At 32.0% G+C, this 27,206-nt stretch overlaps 2 protein-coding genes across 2 annotated transcripts in view; one reads left to right on the top strand and one right to left on the bottom strand.

The window, feature by feature from the left end:
* Positions 1 to 14,188, top strand: part of LOC108903404 — a 50,164-nt gene extending 35,976 nt beyond the window's left edge. Inside the window, exons 9-10 of the mRNA XM_018705569.1 lie at positions 13,454 to 13,837; positions 13,910 to 14,188. Of these exons, the coding sequence (XP_018561085.1) occupies positions 13,454 to 13,837; positions 13,910 to 14,009 (484 nt within the window). The 3' untranslated portion in view covers positions 14,010 to 14,188. The remainder of the gene's footprint in view (positions 1 to 13,453; positions 13,838 to 13,909) is intronic.
* On the bottom strand, positions 14,056 to 26,648 carry LOC108903465. The gene is made up of 8 exons (XM_018705663.1): positions 26,440 to 26,648; positions 26,257 to 26,360; positions 23,742 to 23,870; positions 18,183 to 18,402; positions 17,640 to 17,834; positions 17,126 to 17,349; positions 16,598 to 16,817; positions 14,056 to 14,513 (listed from the first exon to the last, which is right to left on the bottom strand). Exons 1-8 carry the CDS (start codon positions 26,471 to 26,473, stop codon positions 14,410 to 14,412), a joined length of 1,230 nt encoding a protein of 409 aa, XP_018561179.1. The 5' UTR covers positions 26,474 to 26,648; the 3' UTR covers positions 14,056 to 14,409.
* Between the last annotated feature and the right edge of the window lie 558 nt (positions 26,649 to 27,206).

Raw genomic sequence — 27,206 nt, 5'->3', positions numbered from 1 at the left:
AACTTGGTTTAATCGTTAGTTTAGGCATAAAGAAATAATATTTCCCAAAAAGCATCGGTTTGAAACAACAAGATTATTGTTTAAAATAATAATAATATGTAAAAATTACCAAAAATTGAGTTTTTTAGCCGTATTAAAAAGCTCTCTCCAACAGGAGTTTTTGCTTTAGTTTATACTTATAGGTTTTCAAAAAACGCTTCATTTGAGACCTGCTAAATTAAAATCCATTAACAATTTGTTTAAATAATTGCAAAAAACCAGCGAAATTTTAATTTGCTATAAATAAAAGAAAACAGCATAAATCGTCTCTAAACTATTAGCCCAGTCATTATAGACATGAAAGAGCCTGTTTCGGGAAAAAAATACTATTAGAAGCAATATTGTTCGGAAACCTGTTATAAACAAAATATCAAAAAATCAACTCGAGGCTAGTTGGGAAACTTTGTTTTAACTGTGGTCAAAGTTATGGAAAAGTGGTTTTTTGACTTACGTAAAAAAGCTATTATTCATAGCGAAAAAAAGTTTATACAAAAAAGGTAGGTATTAAATAAACCTATAAAATGAAAAAAGTCCGATTAAATTCCGATAATTTGTTTATGCACAAGAGCTCAAAAATGGTCGAAAATTGCCGTTTTTTTCAATTGCTAATAATTAATGCAATTTTCATCGCAGACACTTGTAATTCAGGATTTTTGAGGCTTTTTACACCCTTAATAAGTGGTAAAAATTTCAGCTCGAAAGCTTCATTGGTTTGGCGTTGGCGGAATTTGTTATCTAAGAAGATGCTATTTTCAATTCATTTTTCCCAAGCTCACAGGCGTTGTAGGGTTTCGATCATTAGTTGTTTTTGTACCTAAATAGTTGTATTGACATATGCATTTACTGAGAATTTAATTTTTCAAATTTAATTTGTTTAAAAATGACTGAAAAAATGTTAATATTTATTAAATTGTTAAGATAGGTAATTATTATAAAATAAAATAGTAACCTCTTTACTTTAGTTTTCTTCGAATTTAAAAAAAAAATCGTTGTTGTAAGTTGATTAGAAGCTGAGATAATTTTTTTTATTTATTTAATCGCAGTGACCTTAATTATTAATATTAAGAGCCGAAATTTGGAGAGAGTATACATTAAGAGCTATATTTTCATGTCCTACATTAACATTAAGGTGAATTCAACTATTTAATTGCGAAAAAGAAGATAGCGGCGATGCGTTCTATTACTTGGTCTAGCGAACGAGTGGGGAGAGCGAGGCGGAGCATGCGCGCTTAACAATTTAATAAATATTAACATTTTTTCAGTCATTTTTAAACAAATTAAATTTGAAAAATTAAATTATCAGTAAATGCATATGTCAATACAACTATTTAGGTACAAAAACAACTAATGATCGAAACCCTACAACGCCTGTGAGCTTGGGAAAAATGAATTGAAAATAGCATCTTCTTAGATAACAAATTCCGCCAACGCCAAGCTAATGAAGTTTTTGGGCTGAAATTTTTACCACTTATTAAGGGTGCAAAAAGCTTCAAAAATCCTGAATTACAAGTGTCTGCGATGAAAATTGCATTAATTATTAGCAATTGAAAAAAGCGGGCAATTTCGACCATTTTTGAGCTCTTGCGCATAAACAAATTATCGGAATTTAATCGGACTTGTCTTATTTTACAGATTTATTTAATACCTACCTTTTTTGTATAAACCTTTTTTTCTCTATGAATAACAGTTTTTTTACGCCAGTCGAAAAACTACTTTTTCATAATTTTTACCATTGTTTTAACAAAGTTTCCCAACTAGTCTCGAGTTAATTTTTTGATATTTTGTTTATAACACGTTTCTGAACAATATTCCGCAGAAAAACTTCTAATAGTATTTTTTTCCCGAAAAAAAGCTATAATGATTGGCCTATATAGTAAAAGTTGTATTTTGTTATGCTTAAGAAAACCTGAAAATTTGGTAAAAAAATATTTATTTGTTTACGAGTTTTTGCATTTGTTTATGCATTTTTTCAACTGCAAAAACGCGGTTGTTAGCGTTATAATAAAGGGCCTTATGAGGGCTCATTTGTTTCGTCTTGACTTATATTTTCAAGATATGCAATTGGAAATTGTAATTTCATAGGCTAACCTCCTCAAATCGGCGTATAAACAAATAGTGTAATTTGTTTATAAGGCTTTTCGTTAATAACTTTGCGAAGAATGAATATTTTTTAAAGCCGTTTTGATATTCGTAGTAAAAAAATTAAAATCAACCCTTAATCTTCATAATAACGGTTAAAGATATCGAAAAAAATGAATTTTATACTAATTTTTAACCCTTTAAAAAACGTCCTCGAATACATTTTTACACCTGGAATGTGGTGGGGGAAAAAATAAGACAGAAACGTTCCGAGACTTCAAATCTTTACTGTCCAAAAATTTTGCCATATCTCCGGTAATTGTGGACAAATTTTAACGTTTTTTTTTAATCTGGGGTAGCGCATGAAAATAATAACAACTGCAGGGTCTACTTTGCAATAATTAATTATTCATTTGTTATAAACTATTAATTTTGTAATAAAATTTTTTTTTTCGCATTATTTCGAGAAATAATTTTTCACAATAGTACCAATAAACAATTTTCTTAAAAAACAATATTTATATGTAAAAAAAAAATCAGGAGATGACATTATTTATGTATAAAGTTTATTTTAATAATAATACCTATTATGCATATTACATCCAAAAACTCGATTTCTAATAAACAAATGCAAAAACTCGTAAACAAATAAATAGTTTTTACCAAATTTTCAGGGTTTCTTAAGCATAACAAAATACAACTTTTACTATAGTTTAGAGACGATTTATGCTATTTTCTTCTATTTATAGTAAATGCAAATTTCGCTGTTTTTTTGCAATTATTTAAACAAATTGTTAATGGATTTTAATTTAGCAGGTGTCAAATGATGCGTTTATTGAAAACCTATAAGTATAAACAAAAGCAAAACCTGTTGGAGAGAGCTTTTTAATAAAAAACTCCATTTTTGGTCATTTTTGCACTATAATCATTAAACAATGATCTTGTTGTTTTAAAGCGATACTTTTTGGGAAATATTATTTATTTTTGTCTAAACTAACGATGAAACCAAGTTTCAATCAGAAACGAATTACCTTTTGATTTACATGTATTACAAATTTCATTTACTGGGCACAAAACGGATTTTTGTACGTGGTCCAGAATTCGAGGTAATGAAGATTTTAAAAGAGCGGGTTTTAATATAACTCGAAAAATTTTTAATATTTTTTAATTTAAAAAAAGGCACTTATTTTGCTTGCCGAGGGCTACATTTACATTAAGTTACAAGTTTCAAAACCTTAACTTGCAAGTTGCAAGAGAAAAGTTGAGTTTTTTCGATATATCTCGAAAAGTAATATAGCAATCGATATATTTAAAAAACGAATCGATAGGTTTTTTTAATAGCCACAACTTTCTCATTTAGCTTTTTTCGATTGGAGTTCAAGTTTTTTTTTCCATTAGCGAAAAACCATTGTTTTGACTTTTATGAATTTTTTAGGTTAACTTCGCCGATTATGCGCCACAGGAAAAAAACACTACCTTTCTTAGAATTTTTTCCTATATCACCATATTTTTTGTTTCCACTCCAGGTGGTAATTTTAGTAAGCTCTTCTACCTATTGATTGAACAAAATGTTTTAAAATATTTCAGGAACGCGTAACAAAACGTCTGTACGTTTTATCTACATTTCGAGCAACAGCGAAAACTGATTCTTGAAATACAAACCCTTCCTTCTGTTTGCGGGGATTAACAATCTATTACGATGAAATTTCTTCTGCAATAGCTCGGACGCGCAAACAAGTACGCAATGCCTATATATATCCGGCTCTGCCCTTCACGTTTATCGCCGATTATCGTTACAATTAATATAGCTTTATTGCCCGTCATCCTTCGATAAGTGTGCGGTAATATATAGTTGTTGTAAAACGGAGAATTCTCGATAATAGCGGTGCCGGTGACAGCGCCGGTTTACGTGGGCCTAATCCTGAGAATTTTTTCGCCGTTGCACGCGTTACCACATCGATGCGTTATTTAGGTTGGTCATTTATTTTCGCGTCGTGGGTTACAAGTTACAAGACGCCGCGCCGAGCGAGGGATTTCGCCGCATGTTTACTTTTATAACAGCCGAAAGGCAGCAGGACGGAGAGTTGTCGCGTTTAGAGTAAGCAAGGACCCTTGATCGTAGTCGAATTAAGAGTTTGAACGTGAAAAAATTATTAGTAGACGTTTTATTGCGCTTTGTGACGGGAAAGGGGTATGTAAAATCGTAATATCAAAAAAGTAACTCGAAAGAAGTGACGCTTAGTTAGCAAATTGCAAATAAGTTGCAAATTTACGTGTTTTTTTACAATTTAAGATACCTAGTCATTTTTTACTAATTTGTTCATTCTAAAATAAAGGTCTGTCGAAATATCCCACTCCTTGGATGTAAGTGCATGCTAATTTTTGCTGGAATACCTTCAGTACGACTCACATAATAAAAGTGTAGATCCCTAGATCTGGGCGAGTTCCGGAACATTTTCAAAATTGTAAAAATTTGCAAAAAATTGAAAAAAAACCTTATTTCATCTGAGTTTTTTTACTTATATCTTCGAACCTATGCATTTTGGAAGAATATTGAAGAGGAAAAAAGTTTTAGAATTGAATTTTGCACAATTTACATATAAGTTAAAAATGTTAAAATTTATTAACGATGTTGCAAAATAGCAATAATGGATGAAAAAAATCAAGTTTTTTGGATAATTTTTAAAAAATATGTTAATTGCTCGGAGGGCATTCTAATTTTGGTAAAAAAACTTTATAATATAATAAAAAAACACACCAAACTTCATTAAAATCGGTTCTATAGTTTTGGCAAAATAATTTTTTGAAAAAAATTTTGAAAAAAAATTTCGAATTTTCAAAATGTTGCCTAGCCTCAAATAAAGCATCTAAATACTTGAAAAATTTTTAATTTAAAAAAGACCGATCAAGCTTTCAAACGGTTTTTGAAAAATTGAAATCGGTTGATTAGGACGACCACAGTAAATTTTTAAAGTTAACACTCTTTTTTTATTTTTAAACAATTAAATTACGTTTATCAATTTGCAATTCAGTTTTTTCAAAAATTATAATTTGAAAGTACTCGGAAAGACGCTTTTATTTTTATTTTTTTTAAGTTAAATTCCGTTTATTGGTTCTCGAGATATAAGCGGTCAAAGTTTATCGGCATTTACCGTTAATTTATAAACAATTTAGCAATAATCTTTGATCGTTTCTCGTTTTTCCGAGTTCTTAGCTGGAAAAATTTTCATATCCATAAGTTATCGGCAACATAGATAAATCAGCGGAAAAGCTGTCGCTCGCACGCGCGAAAAGAGACTCAAAACACGAATAGTGTGGGAGAGGGCTCGCTCCGAGACTACATTCGAATGTTCAAAATGCAAAGGTACGAAAAATTAGTTGGGCTTCGGGTCCATTGGACTAATCTCGATTTTTTTTTAATCCGATGTCTCGCGACCCAGGGAATTCGAATATCGTAATGCCAACTGTGTAATTTGCACATATTTTGTTATCAACAAAGTTTATTAGTTATGCATTAAATATATTGTATATTTTACCCTATGCTATTCCTTGTTTACGTATATATTTCAACATTCTGAATATGAATGTATTTAGTTATAATTATTGCAATTATTTAAGTAATTTTTGTTTAAACAAATTAAAAAGAATTAATTTTTTAATTAAATAACCCGACAGTCATACGAGCTGATTCACCGTTTCTGGTGTCAAAGTTTACAACTATTGTTATTGATGATTATACGCATTAATAAAATAATAATGACGATAAAATCGAGAAAATAAGATTATTTATTTCATTCATTACGCCATAAATCTTTCATCAATATTTGCTAACTATACGAACATCTTAACATCTAGAGCTAGAGTGTTCATTTGTCAGTAGTTTTTTGGCGAAAAATTTGCGCTTGTTCTAAGGATTTGAATATACAGGGCGTAACAGTTATCTTTAGTTATAAAGCTCCTAAACAAGTGAAAATAAATTAACTCTGTTATGCAGGGTGTCTTAAAACGACCCGAACAAAGTTTTAGTATTGATTCCAATCAAAAATGTTCCAGACAGAAGTTGTACGATATGAACATGCTGGTGGTGACTTTGACCTTAAGTTTGAAGATCAAACTATGGTCCAGTTAGAATGATTAAACAAAACAGCATATTTTTTATTCCAGCAATCGATAAAGCGACAATTTTCACTTCTGAAATGTTTCGGGCAGAATTTGTAGGATTTTGAATGAAAAATTAGATGGTGACCTTGGGTTTGACATTCACCATAACGTGTAAAGTTGAATCGAGGTCAATTTAATATTATACAGTTCAAATTTTGTGTCGGAATTTGTTTAGGATGTCTTTGCAGGTAATTTGAAAATTTAACTCATTTTTACAAAAATAACTGATAGAAAATATTCAACTAAAATTATTAGTATGATCTTGGCGATAATTTTGAAATTAAACACGATTTTATGTTAATAAATAAAATTTAATGATGGGGCCTTCCTGAAGCTTGAAATCTAATCAGATATTAGGTCACATCCTACAAAGTTTGCTTGAAATTTCAGAGGAAATGTAGAGAAAAATGATTTTGACCTATACATATAGGAAAAACTTCCTGATCCCATATGCGGACGTAAAATTTATCGATTTCTGACTAAAAAATGTGTGTTTGATATAATATTTGCATGTCGACCTTGGTCTGACCTTGAAACTTAAAGTCAAGGTCAAATCGAAAGTCACCGACTTATGTGGTATTTTTGGTATGACTGAATCTTCAGGTTCAGGTCTTTTGGGACACCCTGTATAAACGCGTGTCGCGAAAACTCAATCCTCTCCCAAATACACAGATTCAGGGTGTTCAAATTGTATCACGAAAAATATTATTTCAAGTAACTTCAAAGCGATTGGAATGGAGGAAGTTGCTCTTTGAATAATTTCAAGCTCAATTTCAACGCCTCCTGTATATTTCAAAAATTTGCTAGGTGTATTTACCTGCCTGCAGTACCTTTAAGAAAAAACGAAAGATATGCAATTATAGACAAAAGAGTTTTTAGTTTAAATACAGCTTTTTTATTTCACCATCCTCAAAAATATAAAATAATTAATTTTTGAAGGGTTTTGCTTCTTCAATTTGGACTTTTCGCTGATTGGTTTAAAAGTCTACTAATTTAAACACCCTGTATTCGGAGTATCTACGAAACATCGTCATTAGCTTCTACGCTTAAAAAAAGAAGAAATGTTTTAATAAACCGGTTATTAAATATACAAGGTGTTAGAAGAAGTTTGACTGTCTTAATTTTAACAGACGATAGAATACAATAAAATAAACAAAAAGACTTTATGTGACATGGATCCTAAACTCCACCATTTCCGAGAAAAAAAATTATCAATATCTCGAATTTGATGTACAAAAGTTGGAATAATTAAGGAATATCGACGTAACCGCGTGCATAGAATACCATAAAATACAATGTTTATCACTTTTTCGAACTTCTCACAAAAAAAATTGCGGTAGTTTTTGTCTGTACCTCGTCCGTTCTGACCTAATTCCAAATTAAATTGTATAATGATCGTATACCCATCTTGTTGAGAACAAAATAGACAGTAGAAATCTTTAAAACTTGGTCTATTTATTTCTGCAACTTTCGAAAATATAGAATAACCCTTTTTAGCGGCGAATTTTCGAGCCCATATTTATTAAAATTTTCTTGTTATTCTTCGACGTAATCTAGTGAAGTGTGCAGGGTAGCTATGGGGCACTCTGTATACCTGTAGTAGAAGTGCAATACGACAAAACAATGTTTTATCTCGAACAGACTTGTGGTAATAAAGACATTTTTTTTTTAATTAAAGTTCATGCATTTTTAGTAAAGTGCTTGGCATTAGAGAGTTATGGGTTACTTGGTTGCTGCATGCGCTCTACGTACCTACCTTTTCTTTTGGTTGGCAACATAAGGACGAGCCCTACAAAAGTTATTCAGTTTTAGATACACGTTAATCATATCAACGAACGAATTTGGGTTAATTATACATTTGCATTATTAAAATATTTCATACAATTCGTGCTCGGAATAATCCCTGTGGGAATGGAAGTGCACCACATCGAAAAATAGCGTGCGTGAAATAATTATTGATTCAGGCTGCCCCAATTAAAATTATTTATTTTATGCGTAATGGACACTTGGGTTAGTTTGACATTGTTTGTTGAATTAAAATTGTAGTAGGACTGACTTCAGTCGTAGATAATTTCTTTGATATTTGGATTTTTTTCTAAGGTCATTTCTAACGGGAAAATCTGTATACTTAAAACCAAACGCAGCCTTTTTTTGAAGGGAAATAATCTTGTTAAGTGCGTTAACCTAAAAGATGAATTAAAATTGGCGATAGTAAATAATAAATTCCTATTATTTCAGCTCACGTTGAAAATAACCTATTTCGTTGTTTAAAATGAGTTGGATCTTTCCAAAAATAAATATATTACTAGTCGTAAACATTTTAAATGGTACCATAAACATATGATGCTGGCTACTGTAAAGTATCCGAGAATTTTCATAATAATAACTAATGGAAGATTTTATATTACAAGTTGGTAATAATTTTTCTGGCCTAATTACAGTATTTTCAGGAGTATGCTGTCACTTTTATTTATATTTCTTAATCCACCACTGGATATAAATAAAAATAAACATAACATAATTTTCTGAGAAATCAATTTGGTATAAATATGTTTAAATGGGACGTAAAAGCACTAAATTAGTTATCAGTTATTTTTTATTTAGGTGTACAGAATGTCCCGTCAAAGTGCGCACAAATTAAAGACAAAACAGTATTTTAAAATATTTCAAGAGTAGTATCCAGAAATAGTTCTGCAAAATTTGATACAGGAATAGCTACACTTACAAATACAGGGTGTCCCGAAATTCATGCAACAAAATTTGGTCACAGATTCTTAAGACAAATTTAGGGGACCCGTATTTTTTATTTTTGCCAAGTGACCCCCTCTTTCGGAGTTACATCCCCCTGAAGTCCGCCCCTAAGAATAATCTTTTTTTATATCTCAGAACCCTGTTGTACGAGAATCACTAAATTTGGTACACAGGGGTTTTATGACATGTGGAATCTGATGGTGCTACATTTTTTGGCGGGTCCTTAAGACAATTTTTCGTATGATCGTTAAATATGATCGCATATTTAAATTTCTTAAAAATTATCAGTCCACTAGAAAGCCATTAAATTTTTCGTAAAACGCAATGTTTTCGAGAAAAATGTCAAAATGTGATCGAATGCATATCGTGATTCGCCATTTTCCTCAAAACATTGCGTTTTACGAAACAAACATCAAGAGACAAAAAAGTTTCTAAATTCAATAGCTTTCTAGCTAACTAATAATTTAAAAAAAAATCAAATTCGCGACCAAATTTTTCTGGTTTCAAAGACAAGGGGGCCCACGAAAAAGTGTTTCTCGCCAAAAAGCGTAGCACTGTGAGATTCCACATGCCATAAAACCCCTGTGTACCAAATTTAGTGGTAATAAAAGAAAAAAGAAAAAATACCGGTCCCCTAAATTTGTCTTAAGAATCTGTGACCAAATCTTGTTGCATGAATTTCGGGACACCCGTATACAGGGTGGGCCATTAGTGTGAGAAAGTAAAATAACCCCCGTGTTATTCATAATATAGAAAAAAAGTTTATATAAAAGTTGTACAGAATCAAATATTACATTTTTTAAATGGAACACCCTGTATATTTATAAATATATAAATTTCTGAGAAAATTCTATATATGGCAATATAAACAGTTTAACCTTTTTGTGCGGGGTTGCCAAGTTATGTAGAAAATTCTTCGAATTTTGGAAAAAAACATGACCTCGAAGAACTTTCAACTACTAACACTTGGAGCAAAAAAATTTGACACAGTTATAGGCAAATGTTAGGCAAAGACTCCTATATTAGTTAATATCGATATTTTATACAGGGCATTTTTTTAATACGGTCATTTTAAGAATGTTTAAACTTGATTTTATAAATTTTTCAAATGGAACACCCTGTATTTTATTGTTCTATATTAATCACATATCAGTCCACTTCAACTAGTTTTTAAGATATAGCAACATTTCTGGAAAAATCTAATTTTTATTATTTTCAGTCGCACGAAATGGTTTTTGGAAAAAACTGTCACATTGTGTCAACTTGTCAGTTCATAATTTATCATTCCATTTTGAGTTAATTTTATTAGTTAATATTTATTTGTGGTATTCCATAAAATAATAAAAATAAAGTTTTTTCAAAAATGTTGCTACATCTTAACAACTAACAATTTTAGATATAGAATATGCTTAATAAAAGTTGAAGTGAAAATTAAGTTTAAACTTTGTAAAAATGATCATATTATAAAAAATGCCCTGTATAAAATATCGATATTAGCTAATATAGGAGTTTTTGCCTAACATTTGCCTATAACTCGGTCAAATATTTTTGCTCCAAGTATTAGTAGTTGAAAGTTAATACAACTACTTCGAGGTCATGTTTTTTCCAAAATTCTATATAACTTGGCAACCCTTTTTCTTGAATATTATACTTTTATCAGAATAATTCATTTATGAAAAATATTTTTGACAAATACTCGCTTACGGGATTATATTTTATTTTTCTGCGTGTTTGACATTTAAAATTTATTGATTTTTTATTTATTTATGAAATATTGTAATGGTTCTGTAAGCACGCATTTACTAACGGTTAGTTATTATTATAGGGGCTTTTGGAATATTTAAAACAAATGTTTATATCAAATTGGGGTCAGCTAAACAGTTATCTCATACAATTAAAAATGCGTTATTGTTATGAGATTTATATGCAGGAATATTGGTACTCACCATTTTAAATTCCTGCGAGTTGAGCGATATCAGGAAGGTCTTAAAAAATTACCACCCACACAAACTGACACAACCGGCAGGTACGTCTTAAGTATGTACGCCGGAGAGCCGTATGCAACGGGCTGGCGCTGGAAAAGGAGCGAAATATTATTATTACATGCCAATTAGTGTGGTAATGTTAATGTTAATTTGAAATATTAGGTTTCGAACTTACCGTGTCACTGTTTAAAAATAGTGTATTTGTAACGACTGCACATCAGTGGAATAATAATCAGTTTTTATTATATTTAATAATCGTACGTGATGGACATTCGCTTATACAAACAAATGGCCGATGAGGCAATTGGGGCGCAAGTAGCGAAACAACAATGAGCGATTGTTTACTAGTATTTCGGCCGCGTTTATCTTTTTCCGGAAGCTGCGGGTGTTACTCATAGTTGGTCATACATTATATTGTGTTTTGATTTGACTGACTTGATTCGGTAAAATCACTGTAAAATCCGGCTTACCTTTATGGTTCACCTTGTACTGTACCGGACGGACGCGCGAAAAATGGTCCTTTCCGCTTTTTTCCCGTGTAAATGTGCAGGGATAATAGTTACAGGCAGTGGCGGCTGGTGCGCCGCTCCCCTAGAAATTTTCATAAAAAAATAATTTAAATTAAATTCAGTTTATGAAACACATTAAAAAAGAAACGTAAAATTTGTAATGTACAGTCAATTTAATTCGACTTAATTAATTCTTTCTACTTTACTCATAACTTAATTCATTTGAAACACTACGTGGGTTTGTCGTGGCTCGCCCCTAAACCTGCAAATCGTTACAACGGTGGTCATGGTTACCGTGGCGTAGCAGTACAACGCGGAATGGGAGCAGCGCAGTATTATTTCCAACATAATACCGAAATAATAAGAAATATTTGAGGTAATACTTGATAATATCATTAATACTGCGAGTAATACAAAATAATACAGATAATACTAATAATTATATTGAATAATACCAATAATAGTAAATAATACCTATAATATCAAATGGATAGTCGTGAAAGTAAATCTTTGAATTTTGTATTTATTTATGTTTTTTTGCAAAAAGAATAAGCGTATTGAAAAACGATTCCGGGGTCTGACTCCTGGTTCGACTCCGGGGATCGGCGTCCGTACATGTCCATAATCGCGTAAAAGCGGCAATACGGACATGTAGATTTAGCTCGTGGTTTTTAGGAGACTCCCTGTAATAGTTTACAGACCTTGAATGTGCTCTTCAAGGATATATACAGGCTAAGATCGAACGATGCAACTGTTTTGTCTGTGGTGTCGAAAACGCAGGAGCGTTTTCTTCTTACAAATCTACGAATATTTCCTCATACAAGAGCTATAAATTATGGCAAGCTACTAAAATAATTAAGTAAAAAAATTTGTGAAATTGGGAACATATTTTAAAGCATAGAGACGCCATTTTTTAGTATTTAAATATCAATATGTGTGTGTATACAAAGGTATAATCTCGAAAAATGTATCAAATGTTCGTTGTCTTTCGTCGCATTTTAATTTTTTAAAAATTTTCGTGGTCCATCATTTTTTCAAAAATTTTTAGGTCTGAAAAATTCCGGTAGACAGTAACGACTCAATCCAAAACTGCTGTCAGTTAACTCCGCCAATTTTTCAAATTTTTCCTTAGTTACAAAGTTTTTGTTAGGTAGGCAACATACAATACATACGTGTGTATATTTGGCTGCATAATAATTTATAAAACCGCCTTTAGAAACGCATTTTAATTTTTTGACGAATTTCAAGAAAATTCTCAAAAAAATTAGAATGCCGTCTAAAGACCCCTTATCTATTTTGAGCCGCAGAATACATCGATGTAGTCCGTTTTTATGTAAGTTGCTGTCCTGATGAAAAAAATTAAATAGGTATCTTGAAAATTACACGAATTAGAGAAACTCGTTTTAGTTTTGGATTTGCCAGTACCCTTAGTCTGGAGGATTTTTTAAAAATTTTTCCGAGCTATAATTTTTTGTCCCTCGTTTTTCTCAGAAAAATCTGAAAAAATTCCTGTAGATAACAACGGGCATGACCAAACCAAATCGGCATCTTCTCGTTTTTGAGATTTTTGATTTTGTTCCTTAACGGAAAATGCTAGACAATAATCCTTTACAGACCTTGACCTAGCGTTGTATCAAACTTACACACGAAAAAAACATGCACATTACATTACAAAAAAAGTTGAGACAAAATCGCCTTTAGATGAGCACTTAATTTTTTGAAAAAATAAAAATTCTTTGAATAAATTCCGGATCGTGAATATACTGGTTTTTCATGTACCAGTACTTTTTCACCCTGTATTTGACAGAACTGGTACTTTTTAAATATTACAATACGATACATCAATACCTTTTCAAGTATCAGGCATATCCAACACTGATCTATTCCTTTGTACTATTTTTTTATACTCAATATTTTTGTATTTTCCAGGCCCACAGTAACAATTACGGGAGAGAAAAATGCCAAGTTGATCTGTATCACGGACGAAAATTCAATCGTAGAGGCCGAGGACAACCCCAAGTCGGAAGACAAAGACTGCAGCACAGAAAAGCCGAAGCCTGTGAAACCCGTCTCATCTACGGAAACGCAAACCGTCGTTACGGCTAGTAAAAAAAATAAGAGCACCCAGAGGGCGAGAAAGAACGATTCGTTGAAGATGAAGAGACTCCCGAAGTCCTCAAGATACCTCCAAAAGTTGCCCAAGGATTACGCCCTCAGCGTTATACAGTACAAACTCGACTTCCACAAGCACTGCAAGCAGAACCCCATGTACAAGAAGACTACCAATGTGCAACCGTGGATATTAATGGCGAGGTAAGTTTTTGATATTTTCTCAATATTGAAGAAATTAGGTCGTTTGTGAAAACTTATTCTAGTCCGTTTCAGAGTATCCGACCAGCTGCTAGATAACGCCTTACTGGGAGTGGCCAGAGAAATAGAGCTGAACGACGTAGTTCAGCAGGTTTACGATTCGGAGCTCCATTAAAAAAAAAACTTATTTTTTACTTAGTTTGTTAATTAAAATGCCAAGGTGTCGGAAAACATTTATACTTTATTTCTCTAAGGGGCAATCGATCATTAACTCACAACAGAGGGAAAAAATGCATGAAGTTCCATACAGGTGAATATAAAAATTCAAGAATCACGATCTAATACACAAAAAAATACGTAAAAAAATACATATGCCAACTAATTAAGCTGCAATTATGCACAAAGATCTTTTGCCGCCACAACTCTTTAACTTAATTTCAGTCCATTTTCGTATTTGTTTTTATAAATATTCCAATGGGAATAGTAGTCCTCTGAATTTGTGGATAATTGCAGGATGTTTGAAATAATTTAAAAACTAACCGATACATTTACAATTCTAAACGCTACATTATCTTCTAATATCCGCCTGGTACATAAACGTCTTTCGGATACTCAATGTTTAGGATTTTGTGGCAGGCCCCGTATGCGGCCATTTTCTTTGCCGCCTTCTTGTTTGACCCTGCAACAAATTGTCATACGTTATAATATCTACGACACTTTTGGTAACAAATAATTTAAAGTTTCATATTTCACATTTTAGTCCAAGCATTACAAAGAAGTATTTGTAGAAATTACCTGAAAAAAAAAAATAGTGTATAGTAGAATCGTAAACTAACCTGGTGAGCTCGGTCATAAATCAGAGACCGTCTCCAAAAAACAAGTAAACAGCAGAGGCGTGTGCAGAGGTAAAATTTAATACATGTGGAATTTAAAAACAAATTGGACTTAAAATAAATAGTTTATGAGAATAAAGGAATATTTGATAGAACAGGGGTGCCAGATGTGAACTGATCCCCTCATCCCTTCATAATGCATAAAGAAATTATTTAATTTTGAAACCCTTTAAAACTGTACTGCACTGGATTCCTTGGCAGACAATGATTTATTACTTTACAATGAAAATGATCCTACTATAGGAAATTAAATTTTAAATTGAATTTCTTTAAACTCCATCGAAAATGACAAACATGGCCAAAAAAAATCACAAAGTTGCAAAAAAATGTTTTTTCTAAAATAACTAAAAAAGTTGAACTCCGATCGAAAAAACCGTTAAAAATCTCTTTTCTCGTAGATAGTTTATATTTACTTTCCCATACTTGCTATTTACTGTGTAAAGTATAGCCCGCAGCAAGCCAGAAAGTAAATTTTTGAAAAATTAAAAAATATCAATTATTTTTCGATATACAAGGTGTACCAGTTGACAAAATTTTTTTACTTCGACTTTTATAAAAAAATATTTTGAATAAAAGTTATCAGATTTAGAGGGAGTTAAATTATGGTGACCTTGAAGTCAATTATCAAAGTCAACCTTGATTTTTTTAAATGGAAACCCATATTTTTCATTGCAGATTCGTAATCTGTGGGAAAAAATATCTTTACTTTTGTACGAAATATTTTTTCCCGCAGAATACGAAACTGTAATAAAAATATGGGTTTCCATTCAAAAAATCAAGGTCGAGATTACTTTCAAGGTCATGATAATTTGATCCCCCTAAAATCCGACAATTTTTGTTGGAAATATTTTTCACCATTCTACTTATTTCTCGAGATACTAGTCTGAGAATTAAAATGGAAAAGTAAAAGTATAGTGCACTGGCGAGAGAACGAAGAATTTTCAAAAAAATGTGTCATACAAAAGTTAACGTATTTTTTCCCGCAGAATACGAAACTAATAAACATATGGGATTTCATTTAAAAAAAATCAATATAATCGACTTCAAGGTCTCACCATCAGTTAACCCCCTCTAAACTTGATAACTTTTGTTAGAAATATTTTTTTATAAGTCGAAATAAAAATATGCAGCCTGGTACATTAAAATGAGACACCTAGTATATTTCAAATAACTATTTCAATTTATTTATGAAAATAACACTTGGACGAAGAGATTTCTGACACTTCAAAAATTTAAAAAATATATATATATTTTTCTACACATTCTGGCACCAACAAACTTTTTATTTAAAAAAATACAAGTATTCAGGATTAACCTCTCTCAAACACATTATTGTAAAATGTTAATTGCATGATCTAGATTTTTTTTTAAATAAGTCGGCTCCAGGTCACAGAAAAAATATATATTTTTTTAAATCTGTGGAAACATGTCAGAAATTTCTTTTTTCAAGTCTTTTCATAAAATAAAACAGTTATTTGAAAAAATCATTCCCATTATAAATTCCGGGTAAGAAAATTCTGAGTAAATGCTTTTATTTATTTAACAAAAATCGAGTTTACTCCGAGTATCCCAATCCGAGTAAATGTTCGTCGTCAAAGTTACAGTTTAGCAGAGAAATTCATAACGGAGCACAATTTAGCAGAAGTTTTAGTTTGTGATACCTGCTGTTGTCAAGTTTTAGTTGTTTCTTCTTCTTTCTCAATAACTGACTGACCTAAAGTAAGCTTAAACGCCCCCCTGTAAATTTCTGGTATCGTTGTCGAAAAACGAAAAATAATATTCTTGGGCTCACATCGCTAACAGGTTTTACGAGATGATTCGTGGAAAAATTATAGTTTTATTAACAATTCGTCACCACGACAATCCTCACCTGTACCGATAAAGCTATCTGCATCGACAGAGCACCTGTAGGAATAGGTGAGGTTTGGTGGGGCGCCGCTCCTCCCGATCTCCTCAAAGAGAGCGTGCGGCAACATCTGGTTGATCAGCATCAGGGGATTCATGGACTCTGGATTGTCGGGCATCTTCTTTGCCGGTTTGTTCTCGTGAACCTTCTGGCTGTCGCTGCTGGCGTTCAATTGTGGCTGCAACTGAATTATTAAAATGACATTAGCATATCATTAAAAAAAAAAAAAACTTTACAATAAGCATACTTGCAATGTAACAGTTATTAGTATTATTCCATTATTAATTCTCATATTTTTAATATATTTTAAGTTTTTAAAACTAATTCAAATAAAAAAAAAATTAAAAATTATTCGAAAATTCCACCAAATTCTAAGGTAAAATGCAGAAATAGCAAGACCTTATCTATCTTGGCTAGTTTTGTTAAAAGTGAAAAGAAAATAGTTTTTTTTAAACAAAAGCGATACAAAATTTAATTAAACAAAACACTTACTTTAGGTCCTTTGTTGGGATCCTCGCCCCAACCAGTGAACAGCTTGTAGAGGGCGAAAGACGCAACGTGCTGCCAAGGCAGAGGAGGCTGCGTCCCATCCTCGGCGACGTCCATCTTTTCATTGCCCTCGTCGTCCTTCTTCATTTCCGACAACTTGTTGGACACTATTAGATGCTTCAAAGCGGCCTCGGCGGCCGAATTTTTTGCGTGTATTTTACTACGACCTAAAAAAGAAACAAATGAACACAAACGAATTTTATTAAATAAACAAATAAAATAAATCGGTGGATATCACTGTACGCCCCATTACTACGGCCCTATCCATTAAATGGAATAATGCCAACTCTCCGGTGCTCGGTACAAGGTGGACGGCAGCCGGTCGATCAAGACGATCAATCCGACAGCACCACCAAGCCCTCATCTACCACAGGCGCAACGCTAGGCAGCGTTACGAGACTTGCTGCCCTGCTGACTCCACGTGGAAACTCCTTTTGAAAAAACAAAAACCACTTACCGTAACCTATATGTTCAACGTCCTCGACCAAGACGGATGCCTTGAACTGGTTCATGTCCGTTTTGTTGGGGATTTCCTCCACGGCGTAACACGTGTTCTTCACCAACTCGTTCAGGATCATGACCGCGTTCTTGGGCTGCAACATCTTGCTCAGCCTCACGTTGCGTCTGCGCATCTTCTCCTTCTTGGATACTTCTAAAACGGAATACGACAATCAGGAGGAGACGATTTACGGGAAGAAAAATAAACGTCTGGTAATTTTTATTCAGTTACAAACGTTATCACTTCTCGCACACCACCGCTCGACAAAACACGTTTGGGAGACTCGGAAATTAGGTGCGAGCATCAAATTTGCGCAGTGATTTGTCATCAGAATGAAGAAAAACAATACGACATTGCGTATTCCAATTTAATTTTTTTTTTTTTTTTTTTTTTAATTTTTTTTTTTTTTGTTCAAAAATTAGGCAAACCATAATACACAATCCTGTATAATTAAATAGACAGTTGCAAATAGCCCAAAATGAAATTGCTCATAATACTCACTTCCGCCCTTGGCCCAGAACGGTTTCTTCTTTGGCGTATCAGAAGGATCCACTTCCATGCCCTCTCCGTTGGTATTTTCGAGGGCGGGATTGGGTGGGTTTACACCCGGGAGAACAGGCGGTTGTGACTCTACTACTTTCGCTGGCTGTTGTACTGGGGGCTGCTGCTGCTGCGGCGGCGGGGGCTGAGTCTGGTATCCCTGCGCCGCAACAGAACTTCTCTAATACAAAAAAAAAAAAAATGTAATACAATCCAGTAGCGTTCCGTTTGTAGTTCTGTGAAATATAATTTGCAAGGTAAAAATAAAATTGTGGGGCCAGACGGAACAGTTCAATTTCTGATATCGACAGAACCTTTTCTTTAGGCCGGAATTAATTTGCCACACGACGTAAAACTTTAGTTCATGGTAGCGAACAAGAGTACTGCTGCATGTGGCTGGGTACAGGGACTTTTTAATTAAATGTCACGACATTGTGTAAGGAATTAAGATTTACTGGATTTAATGGTCTTCCAAATGAAATTTTAAACATCTTACTTAATACAAGAAAAAACATAGTTTAAATAAATAAATAAATAAATTACAGGCTGTTGAAATATTCTATCGACACAATGGACAGAATGATTTTACCACATAAGTTTCATAGGCAAAAAAAGTTTAAAGGTTAAAAATTATAGAAACTTTTTTAGACCTAAAACCTGCAAGGACAATAATTGAACATACAGAAATATGAAAGTAAGTTTTTCTTATCATCAGAACATGTATATTTTTTATAGAATGCTTTCTTGCAATTTTAATGATTAAGGTTTCCTGGTACTACCTCTAATAGTAAGGGAGATAAGCACATCCAATTGGTCACCTATAACTTCCTTATTATCAGAGATAGACCCTTCCACAGTGTACCACTGTAATGTAAAAAAACATTCTACCTATCGAAATAAATAAAATAGACCCCTGAGTTTGGAAACCGATATTAAGAAAATGCATTGGAAAAAAAATTTGAAATTTGGACGATATATAGCCTCACTATTACTCTATTGTGTGCTAAAATTTCAGTTAATTGCGTTATCCCATTTTTTTGTTATGAATGAAAATGTTGAAAAAATCACGATTTTCTGCCTACAAAATTGATACCTCTCACTTTAACTCGTAATTTTTTGTTAATTGATAAAAAAATTCCAAATTTTTACTGACGATAAGTCGAACTATTGTCTTGAGTACTGTGAACATCGTTTATCTCAAAACCTCTTTTTTTTTTATTTTTAAGCAAAACAGAAGGGAGAGCTAACCCCGTAAATATTGTGTACTTTAAAAAAAGAAAAAAACTGACAGGTAATAAACAACTGTAAACAATTATCTGAAAAAAATTGTTAAAATAATAGTTGTAAATATTATATTCTTAAAAACAGTATCGGAATGGTCAATTACGTTCACGATACCATGCAGGCTATACAGTATAGTCTTTATAACTATTATTTAAAAAAAAAATAATTCAGATTTTTGTTTACAGTTATTTAATACCTGTCAGTTTTTTTCTTTTTTTTAAAGTACGCTATATTTATGGATAGCTCTCCCTTCTTTTTGCTTAAAAATAAAAAAAAAGAAGAGCTTTTGAAACAAACGACCTTCACAGTAGTTAAACTTATCGTCAGTAAAAATTTGGATTTTTTTTATCAATTAACAAAAAAATTACGATGAGTTAAAGTGAGAGGTATCAATTTTGTAGGCAGAAAACCGTGATTTTTTTCAACATTTTCATTAATAACTAAAAAATGGGATAACGAAACTAACTGAAATTTCAGCACACAATAGAGTAATAGTGAGGCTACATATAGTCCAAATTTCAAATTTTTTTTTCCAATGCATTTTACTTAATATCGGTTTCCAAATTCAGGGGTCTATTTCATTTATTTTGATAGTAGGTATGTAAAAAACATATCTCTGAAACTCAATGCTTGATGTTTTCACAATTTATGTTACGAACAATGTTTTTTTGACAAAAAGACAAAAGACTGGATGACACATATGGCGGAGCACACTGTTTTAAATGATTATCTGACCGAAAAACTAAAATTCATAAAAATGCTGTTCTGCATATGCTTCGATTTTTGAAGTAAAGGTTTATAAAGTTTTAAACTTTATATATTTTTTTGTCTTACACGTTTTCCGAGTCAGTGGACTTGAAATTATATTATTACAGCTTTACTCACTGCTAATCGACATACCACGGAAAAGAATGGCTTTGTATTTTGATGAAGTTAAAAGATACAAAAAATTCACAAAATGAAAAAGTTTAATGATAAAAAAGGTGTATTTTGTCAAAATAAGAGCATCACAACACAAAAAGAATTAGAGGATATTATAAAGGGAAAAGTGTAAACCAAATACGATAAAATAAATCTTAACAATTTTTATTTCAAAAATGTTTTTATTTTTTCTTAATTAAAAAAAAAGATAATGAACCTAAATAATTTAATGAAGTAAATTTTACTAATTATACAGTGTCTTGAAAATGGTTGGCAAAAATTGCATGGTGAAATTGTTCGATTTTGAAGAAAAAGTTCCTACAAATATATCCTAAACCTAAATTAGTTTTGAAGATCTAAGGCTTTAATTTTTTTTTGCAAAATATTAAAATCTATAAATGTGTTTCACCATAAATTAATGAAACTTGAACCAACAACTTAGCTAAATAAAGATAAAAGTTCACTAAATTTGCATTGAATCATGTTAACCAGTGGTATAGATGTTGACAGATACTACCACTGATAAATCCCAAAATTTCAACAAAAATTGAATAAGTTCATTTAATTTGTAAATGTATTTCAAAGAAATTATTTTTTAAATCATGAAATAAATTCACCATTCAGTTAAATACATAAAAAATAATTCTACACCACTTTCACTAAAATAAATATTAAAAAAAATCTAAGGTGCAGCAGTTTGTCCATTTCTATCTCTCAGACAATTCTATACTTCAATGCTAACAACTTTTTAGAATTTCTAACATATAATTAGAATCATATTTGCAAGAAAAATTCCTATTTTTTTTGTGAAACAAATAGTTTCATAAATTATGTTCGATATATTGAACTATGTGGCAAATGAATTTTAGATAAAACAAAGGAATATCTAGAAAATAGCTCATTTTGCAAATCAAATAATCTTTTTCTATTTCCAAAATACTCAAGTCGTCAAAATTCTGGGGTTCTCTTAGTGAGAGGGTCCTCCATATCTCCGCCACTGGTTGATGAGGTGTTTGCCACCTTTTTCAATATAAACAGAAAATTAAATACGATGAAAAAAATACCTGTAGTGTTTTATTTTTGCATGAAACCATTATTTAAATGAAATTAAAAAAATATAATATTAAATCTAATTTAGCAGACCGCCATGGCATGCAAAAATCTGATACTACTCTCCGTTTTTTGCTTAGTAATAGGGAGACAGAGAGGATCTTATCTGTAATAACAATGTCCATAGTCCAGTACGTCACAAATTGAATATACAGGGTGTAACGTAAAGGTTGGGAATAAATTAATCGGTGGATTCTTTAGTTTTAAAAATAAATTTTTGTCATATGAAGTTATGCTCTACGGGTTTTCTTTTCCAAGCTACAGGGCGTTAAAAAATATAAAAAAAATTAGTTTTTCTCCAATAACTTTCGAACATTAGAAGGTAATGGAATGAAATTTTATCCATAGCTTAATTTGATAATCCCCGAGTAACAGGAAAAAGATTGGCTTTGTAAGTTACTCAGTGGCGTGCGTACGGATTATACCGTAAGGTTTTTCGAAGAAAATTGTGGTAAGCCACTGGTGAAAACATTTTTTTGATATTTTTTTATTATCCACTTTTTATTTTAAACAAAATTACCCTCTTGCGTTTTATTCCTAGCTCTTGTCACTTTTCCGTAAATAAACGTTTTGTAAATACTATTTTTTCCCACTGCTAACATAGGAAAATGAAAATAAAAACATTATGAAGTATGCTTTGACCAAGCCACCAAAATTTGTTTTCAGATGTTTTCAGACAAAACATCATCGTCAGTTATGACATTTAGCTTTCCTTAAACGGTTGTATTTTGGTTTAGATCTGTTAGAAATGGACTACTCATTTCCAGAATTAGCAGATATGCATTTTATTTACGGCCTTGCCAACGGGAATACTGTGTTAGCTGTGCGACTTTAGAAGAAGTTCCAATTGAAACACGCCAGAACATGTGGTTTATGCATGATGGCTCCCCAGCTCACTTTAGGCGAGAAGTTAGAGAATACCTCAATGAAACGTTCCCCAATAAATGGATAGGTCGTGTAAGGCCAAGAGCGTGGCCTGCTCGTTCTCCCGAACTTAATCCGTTAGACTATTATGTGTGGGGGCACTTAAAAACCATAGTTTATTCCGTTCCCATTTCTGATGTACAGATTCTTCGTCAAAGAGTTGAAATGGGCTGTCAGCTAATTCGAGATATGCCTGGAATTTTTGGACGAGTAAGAGAATCCACGAGAAAACGCATTGAAAATGTACTGAAGTTGGGGGGCAACATTTCCAGCACATTTTGTAATCTTGTTTGTTGTTTATTATTTCTTATTACCTACTCAATAAATTCTTTAAATTCCTAAGTCACTAGTGTTTTTTTATTATTGTTAAAATAATGTGATACTTTAATATCATTTTCAATACAAATAAGTCTTTTTTTAATGCCTATTTGACCATTTTCGGTGGCTGAGTCAAAGCATACATCATAATGTTTTGTTATTTTCATTTTTCTATGTTAGCAGCGGGGAAAAATGGTATTTACAAAAGTTTTATTTGCGGAAAAATGACAAGAGCTAGGAATAAAACGCAAGAGGGTAATTTTGTTTAAAATAAAATGTGCATCATAAAAAGATATTAAAAAAATGTTTTTACCAGTGGCGTACCACAATTTTCTTCGAAAAACCTTACGGTATAAGACGTACGCACGCCACTGAGTAACTTACAAAGCCAATCTTTTTCCTGTTACTAGGGGATTATCAAATTAAGCTATGGATAAAATTTCATTCCATAATCTTCTAATGTTCGAAAGTTATTGGAGAAAAACTAAATTTTTTGAAATTTTTTAGCGCCCTGTAGCTTGGAAAAGAAAACTCGTAGAGCATAACTTCATATGACAAAAATTTATTTTTTAAACTAAAGAATCCACCGTTTAATTTATTCCCAACCTTTACGTTACACCCTGTATATTAAAAAAATATTTATAAAAGGAGGCTTTAGTGAACAATATTCTGTCAGTCCAGGTTACATTAATCTACGTCAAATATATGTATATGGGGATATTTGCATTTGCTTGATATTTTTCAAAAACTTTAACACCTTGTATATCAGAATCTACACCATTTAGAACAAATTCATGGCAACTTTTTCCCCAATATTGAACAAAGATTCTACCATTTCACACTTTCAAACCATCAATTGGGACACCCTGTACATTTAAAGTAAAAAGTGAAAACAAAAACATAGTAAGGTCTTACGAAAATTACTGTGGAGAAATAAAAAAAATAATCATAAGAAATACAAACCTGGTTCTGGTTTCTGAAGTTAACGCTGGTATTTGTATTCTGTGCTGATGCGACCTGCTGCTGCGGCTGCTGGTGAGGCGGTCTTTGCTGGGCGGCCATCTGAACCCCGCCCTTATTCTGGGCATTCAGCTACGTGAGCAGGTTTTATTGTGTCATTAATAAAAACCTCGTAAGGTCCGAAGCACCGATATAGGTGCATCTTTAACCGAGACGCCATTCGGACATCATACGGATAAAGATATCAACATTTTTCTTATATCTTGACCCTAATTTGCTCAACTACACAAATATCGGCCAATAATACAAGTTAACGACTTAACTTGCTTAAGCGTTAACTTCTACTACCGACCGTATTTAAAATGCAAGTTAGTTTCCAATAACTTTGATCCACTTCAAACTTTATATTAGGCGTGAACGATAAGTTAACGGAAAGCCATGGAAAACCAACAACGAAAAAACGTAAAAACAAAAAACGTAGTCAAGATACAATGTATTTGTTCGCCCTCCAAAGATTACAAGCATTTCGCATCTTATATGCCAATTTTCCCGTTTCATGGCACATACTCGTCGAGAGCACGGCGGTGCTCTCGAAAGCATGCGCAACCCTTTTGGTATGGCCTCAATGGACCTCATAATCTGTGCAGAGCGAACATAAAAACATAGGTGCCTATATGGTGCTACTACCACGGCTCTGCATAGCATTACCCGATGATAGTACCTATATAGTCGTAAAAAATTAGGTTAGTTCACTATCAATGGATATTCGTGAAATGAAAGGCATGTAACAAACATAGTTCTGGCAGCAATGAGATTACAATGGCCTTGAAATGTAAATGCGACATTTTTAATTTATGAATTTTGAAATTAGATAAAAATAATACGAAGGAAGTCTCTAGAAAGAAATTTGAATAGCAAAAAAACACCTCCATGTATTGTTTCGTTTTAAAACATACAAAACCATTTTCAATTTTAGCCGTTTTCTAAAACAATCCAAAACTTTCTTTTTACTGGAAATATTTGACCTTTACAAAGAAGTATTTGTAAAAATTATAGGAATTGGCCAAAATTGAAAAAGTTTCTGTATGAATGAATTAAGACATCAAAATATTATGGTTTTTGCTGTTCAAATTTTCTCTTCAAGAATAAAAAAATATGAGAAACCTCCAAAGCGTCCAAAACAACCTTCGCTTTACATTTCCTGAAGATATTGCATAAAAACTATCTAAAAATGCGAGTTTAACAAACCATAAATTTGAAATGAAAAATTTCCCAGAACTATATTCAAAACATTTTTAGTTGTTTCATAAAATCGAAATATCATGTTATTGAGTGACTCAAACACCTTGTACATTAAAACTCTTTGATATACTGGGTGGTTTATGAAAGGAAGATTCTTGAAATTAAAATAGACCAATTGACAAAGTTTAAACATAATATTTTGTCACAGTGGCAATATTTTCCGAAAATCATTTTCAGTAATGTTTCTCTAAATAAAAATTTCAAACAATCTATTCATTTTGTGATCATTATTAAAAGAATTGATCTCAGATACTCGAAATATTACGAAAAAAAATATATAAAACATATCAAACTGAAGAGAACATTTGATTGACATATTCAATTTAATTGCTATATTTTTCCATAAACCTATCAGTCTTATTCTTAATAAAACATACTGTATTTCCGTAAATCTTTAATATTATTGGAAATTTGACAAAACTTTTCAATTTATTTTCTTAAGAAACTATATTTTAGATTTACATTATACACATAGAGGATGACTAAATTATTTTCCAATATTTCTAGAACAAGTAGTTGCATATAAAAAATAAAAATACGACGAAAATTCTAATATCGCTACAACTATTTTTAATGACATTCATTGAACAATTTGATTGCTTCGGAATATTGCTAAGTTTAATGAAACTATTTTATCTTTAATCCACAGAGTAACTCTTAGAAATATACAGCATAAACCACACAAATAAACAGTTAGAATGTATGCGATAGGAATTAAATTAATTGTATTTAATATGAAGCTCGAAAGCTTAGTCGACATTAATATCTAATAAAGATTAATTCGGACGATTCGATTTTTGTTTGTTGTAATTACATATTTCTGTAACGTTTACAAATTTAAGCTTATAAATCCTAAACTATTCAATTACAAAAAGGGGGACAAGAGCAAAAATCAATAAGCTCCAAGCAAACAAAATGGCGTTTTGGGCTAGGCATCACTAATTAGCATAAAAAAATAGAAAAGATATCTCGAAAATATGGATACTACGCGATTTATTTTCTATATTTTCGGAGTTATTATGTTGCAGTTATCGAAGGTAATATGAAAATTAATGCAAATGACGGAAATTTCCGATACTAATTGGAAGCCGAAACAAGATGGATACCTCACAAAACTTTTTCGAAAAAAAAAACTGTCCAATCAAACTGTTCAATGCAACGTTAAAAATAACATTCAAATTACGAGTCTGCATATACAAAAAATATAGTCACTCACCTGTCCGCCAGGTACAAAGTTGTTAGTTACGACAGGCCGACGTTGTCCAATACTACCCACCGATTGAACCTGGGGCTGAGATTGGGCCTGGGCCCCCTGTCCTCCTAAAATGATACACGTTTTGTAATAATGTTTCTTCAGAATGCATTAATGCAATGTGAATAAAAACAAAACGAAACATACCAAAATTGCCGGTTCTTCTGGTGTTGTAGGACATGATGGAATGAATCTAATTCAAGTGATGTTCACGATGGTAGGTTTATTTTACTGAACAAACAGCAAAAAATTCGAAATAAATGGAATTTACTACGAAAATATTAATTACGTCGCACAACCAAGTTGCTCACAAAGATAGACAACGAGAAAGACGAACGGAAACCTCCTACCACTCCAAACAAACGACGCACTACAACAAGGAAGTGACGTTTTACTACGTGCATCAACACACTTCTTACATACTTTAATTCTTCAATTCGATAATGAAAAATAATATAATATATACGTATCAATTAAACCTGCGATATTTATTTGTATGTAATACATTCAATTTAAAGTCAATCTATAATGTTTTATTAATTATGTAAATGAACAAAAGGTGTCTTCACGTTTCTAAGCATATGGTGTCTTTTATTCGATCTATAATAGCGTGTTCCAATTACCTAAGAATGTACTCCAACAGCGTTTTCGACTTATTTGCATGTCTGCACTGAGAATATTTCCACATTTTATTATTCGAGTTGATAATGTAGAACGAACATACATTAAGTGCATACTAAATGAAAAAGCGCAAACTTGAAAACGCTGTTAAAATGGAAAGGCGTGTTCACGGTTCTTAGTGCGTGAAATCTCATTCGATTTAAGCTTGCGTGTTCCAATTTCGAATTTACTCGAAATAGAAGGCGCGTAAATTTAAATTTCGATGTACAGAAATAATTTCAATTTTCAGAAAT

The sequence above is a fragment of the Anoplophora glabripennis genome, unplaced genomic scaffold (genome assembly GCF_000390285.2).
Source record: "Anoplophora glabripennis isolate ALB-LARVAE unplaced genomic scaffold, Agla_2.0 scaffold82, whole genome shotgun sequence".
Taxonomy (NCBI): domain Eukaryota; kingdom Metazoa; phylum Arthropoda; class Insecta; order Coleoptera; family Cerambycidae; genus Anoplophora; species Anoplophora glabripennis.
The sequence above is the reverse complement of the archived record's forward strand: the minus strand, read 5'-3'. Positions and strand labels throughout refer to the sequence as shown.

Coding starts and splice junctions, on each gene's coding strand:
- LOC108903465 (XM_018705663.1), bottom strand. CDS start 26,473: ATGTCCTACAACACCAGAAGAACCGGCAATTTTG. Junction 18,403..23,741: donor ACTTCAGAAACCAGAACCAG/GTTTGTATTTCT, acceptor TTTTTGTATTAG/AGAAGTTCTGTTGCGGCGCA. Junction 14,514..16,597: donor AGATAGCTTTATCGGTACAG/GTGAGGATTGTC, acceptor AATTTGTTGCAG/GGTCAAACAAGAAGGCGGCA.